Here is a 4,478-nt window from a genome sequence, read left to right on the forward strand (position 1 = left end):
TAATTTCATTTTCGACATTAAGGTCATTGTGCGGGTCGGCGGGGAGCTGTGCGCACTGATCGCCGCTCTGAGCCAAACCGCCTCACGGTTTCCTTTTGAGGAATCATTTGATAGCCCTATTAACTTTCATGTAACATTGTTTCTTGAAGGCATCCACAGTAAGCGCCTCAGTGTCATTACGGTGAGAAATGTGCTTTCATATTGAACGTCTTTTACGAAAGTCCTGGAAGATACATAGTCTCAAAAACGCTATAAAATACTAAATAAATGCATTCTGACACTTAAATTGACAAATTCTTCCCCTAAATCATAATTTCTAGTGTTATTTACGAGTGAACGTGATTATTATTTTAAATCAGCGTATATTTAATTGTTTATTTTAAAATTTGTTGCGTAAATATTGAATTCCTTCGTACAAAATGCGCCAAAAACGTTGCTTTCACAAAGGCTTAACATAAAATGTAAATTCCAGACTAACTAAACGTTTCTACATATATTCCACAATAAAACAAAAATATCAGCCTCTCTTTAACGCCTAAAACCTCGTGTTTTAAACTCTTTACAGATACGTCCCTTCCAGGACCTGCGGCGATCCATTCAAGCCAGCAAGTTTGGAGAGCGTGTTGAGTTTAATCAATTCATAACGTCGAGATGGAGCCGAACTCACTGAAGGTAACGTTTGTTTTCATTTGTTTTATTTTCTCCGCGCGCTGTTCGCTGCTTTCTGCAAACATGAGTCCGCAACCCTCCAAACTTTGACCCGCTGAATCCTCTGCGCCTGTTTGATAGGTTGGAGCACCTAAACATAGTTAAGATTGCGCTAATTTTGAGTAGAAAGCTGACATCGGGCCAGCCGTGCGTAATAACGAAACATGAACGTTTGAGATGTTTGTTTACCATTCTAAAAACGTGCACGCATTTTATTCATTTCTTTAATATCTGTCCTTTCTCTCCTACAGTGGGTGGGCTCGTCTTGCGGCTTACATGGACCATATATATTCTATAAAGCCTTTAAATGCAACCGGGACGGGAAAGCGAGGATTCTCGCTCTTGGAGACTTTTTCTTCGTCAGATGTAAACCGGAGGATCCTTTATGCATAGCGGAGCTCCAGCTTCTCTGGGAGGAAAGAACAAGCAAGCAACTTTTATCAAGCTCCAAACTTTATTTTCTACCAGAGGATACTCCCCAGGGACGGACGGTGGCTCATGGAGAGGTAGGAATAAAGAGCAGATATTTATAATAATATTTTTGGTGCGTTTTCCTCTCCGCGCATTCAGAGTGGATATCTCCAGTGACAGAGGCATTCACGAACTCATTGTGACAGAGCTGAGCTAGTTTTACTTTTTATTTTTATTTTATTTATTTAGTCTATTGTGTCAACTGCTGAATGTGCACTTATCCAGCTGCGCGCAATAAGTCTGCCGCTGCGCTCTGTGGGGTTAATTGTGTTACAAAAGGGGGAAATCCGCAGCAATCCTGCGCTTGGGTTCTTGTCATTTCATTTACTTGAGTTAAAAAAAAGGAAAAAAAAAGAAATGGGGGGGGGGGGGGGTCAAATACACTGACATATGAGCGGAAATTGCGAAATGGGTAATGAATGCGCTGTATGAAACTGGCTCAAATCAGTGATGAGATGTTTTGTTATGCAGCTCGATGATTAAACATGAAATAAAATATTTAAATATGCATAAGTAAAAGCGCTGACACGTCTTAGCTGGGGAACAGTAACATCCTCAACAATGATTATTGTCAGCTCCCATTTTATGCTGCGCTTTAAACCCGCCCCCGCGCTGCGTTACGCTGTTGTTTGGCACAGAAATACGCAATAGTTATGATTGACTGTGGCCATATGTGGCGCTTGTGATCCGGTGTTGCGCTGAATGGTGAGCTGCACCAGAAACGAACGCACCGTTGTCTTCCCCTCTCGCTATAATTGCTGTTTTCTGCGTTCTGACGCTTTAGCGGCTGCGTGGAGATGATCATTTTGGCTGTTTCATTGTTTATAGAACCGGACAAAGCCGTGTTTGTACTTGACTCTTCGGCTGATGGTTTACTTGCATTCTTTCCTCTTGAGTAATAGAGCAGCTATCGCATTTCCCTTTCATCAGAAAGGTGGCTATTTATGTCCGCCCGCTTAGACACCTCACCGTCCTCGTGGATTCTTTTCTCTTTGGCTTTAACGCGCCGCAAATTATTTAGCAATTACTCCGCGGGCATGCGTTCCCGATTCCGAAGACCACACTTGCGCAACATGTCAGCTCCGCCCCTTTCCCAACGACTTATTTGCATCGCAAAGCGCTTACATTCCAGTCCATTGAGCAGATCTGGAAAATATTATATTCAATAACAGAAGGAGCTGCGCTGCCAGCACAAATGAAATCACACATATTTGCCACATGTTGTAAAGCAACACTAAGGGGGGGGGGGGGGGGGGGAGTAGAGGAAGAAAAAAAGACATCTCCATTTGTTACCAGAGTCCAATTACAAAATGAAATCAAAGCAATTTTACTGCACTGATGATAGATTTTAAAGCACGCCGAGTTCTGCAAGACATCCTCCTCTTTGAAGCTGCACAGATCAGAGAATAAACACTGAAACGATTTAATTTTGGGGATGAAATGTTTTAAGTGCTGTGTAGGTGCCTGCAGGCTGACCTCAATTAAAGGGCTTGTCAAAAGCTTCTGCTCTGAGCAAATCGGACTACTTACTGTATATTACACAGTGGAAAATGTCCTGACAACTTCAGTCCAGTTTATGACCTTCACCCAGCCAATTCAGATTCTCGCTGACTTTGTCCCATAACACTAATCTGCACCACATGAGTCAGCTAAAAGCACTAACAGATGCAATCCATAATCCTGAAAAACTAAAAGGAGGGGTAAACCGGCACTTGGGAAAACAAAAACAAAAATAAAAGACTGCATCCCAAAGGAGGGTGGCTCATGTTTAAGCTGAGTTTATAAACTTCATATTAGATTAGTTTTATTTGGTGCAACACTGAACTGTAAATCTGTAATTTACTGATTGAATAAGGAGTTCAATTTGTTCCTGTGACTCATGCAGATATGAACCTGATAGCTGAGAGTTCTCAGGAAATGTGCTGTTTTCCCAAGTTAAGCTCTAAATGAGGTCATGACAACAGTCACAACTTGGTGCAAATGTGGATTATTTATATGTTTTGTTCAGATTAGTGCTGATAGCAAGCTAAATAAGTGTCTCGCAACTTTTATTTTGGGTTTCTTTTTATCTCAAGCCTCCAAACACCCAAAAATAAAAAAGAAAGTACAGCTTTTTCAAGACATTACAACAGCCTTTTATTGAACTAGTGGAATTGGATTACTGATTCACTTGTGCTTTTAGCTCAGAGGCATGATGTAATTTCCTGAATGTATTTTTTTCTCAGGTATTTGTTTGCTTTCAGCCTCTCTTGCAGTGTTTTTTTGCTGTGTTTTGCTGTGCTGTGCAGTGACAAGAGGAACCAACCCGTGACCTACAGTGCTTGTTTTTCTTCTGTCAAGAGGGTTGGAGGTCAATTCCTTTCAAACGCAGCCAACTTTAAAACCAGTCAGCTTTGCCTGGAAATAAAAATAATGATTCACAGAAAAAATGCGAACCACTCGGCAGCTGTGTTTGCTGATTAGATGATGAAAAGATCCCGGGCTAATTTATGAATCTATTTATACCGAGTTAATTTTTAAGTCCTTGTGTGGAGGAAGCTATATTTTTCACTGTGTCTCAGCCTGACGAGCGGTGTTTACCACCACCGGTTGAGCTCAGCTCGCTCTTTAAACAGGCTTTGTGTCGGGTTGCTCACCCATTATGACAAACCCTCTACTGAGGCCTCTGCTCTGCAAACTTGCCACTGACTAAACAGCCGCATGTGTTTCAAATCTCAACAAGTGACACATTCTCACTCCAAATTATTTTCTGTTTTCGGGCTCCCCATTTCTGCACAGTGGTTGCAGATATCGGCTCACAACACCCACTTATTGTACACTCCAGCTCCAGGCTCCTGACTGCTAATTCTTATCTTATATCCTACTTTACTGCACATGCAGCATAAAATGCGCTCCTAATGGGAATTTGCAACTGCTGAGAATATTCGTGGATCATGTTCTATTAATGTGCTATTATCATCACCTCTGATTTCATCTGACCTGTCCTCTGTTCTGTTCTGTCCCTGTAGCTGACAAGGCTTTGGCACACACACACACACATACATGCACGCACGCACACACATACACGCACACACACACACACATACATGCACGCACGCACTGACAGGCAGGGGGACTGCAGCAGTAGGCCAGTATTGATTGCTGTGGAAAACACTTTGGCATGGATCCAGAGCCATTTCTTCAGTACATGGCAGTGGTCCATGCATGTGTTTTGGTGATTGTAAAGCCAGCTTGTAGGGATATTAGATTGTATTCATTTGCTGGTTCTTTGATTTTTCCTTTGGGGAGGAAAAAAGAAC

General features: G+C 42.0%; 1 protein-coding gene across 1 annotated transcript in view; it reads left to right on the top strand.

Annotated features, from left to right (window-relative positions):
• Positions 1-421: 421 nt before the first annotated feature.
• The window catches only part of arid5b (AT-rich interaction domain 5B), a 95,940-nt gene continuing 91,883 nt past the window's right edge, over positions 422-4,478 (top strand). The window contains exons 1-2 of the mRNA XM_070542486.1: positions 422-672; positions 960-1,214. Of these exons, the coding sequence (XP_070398587.1) occupies positions 652-672; positions 960-1,214 (276 nt within the window). The 5' untranslated portion in view covers positions 422-651. The remainder of the gene's footprint in view (positions 673-959; positions 1,215-4,478) is intronic.

Source organism: Nothobranchius furzeri, chromosome 12 (genome assembly GCF_043380555.1).
Source record: "Nothobranchius furzeri strain GRZ-AD chromosome 12, NfurGRZ-RIMD1, whole genome shotgun sequence".
NCBI classification, from domain to species: Eukaryota; Metazoa; Chordata; class Actinopteri; order Cyprinodontiformes; family Nothobranchiidae; genus Nothobranchius; species Nothobranchius furzeri.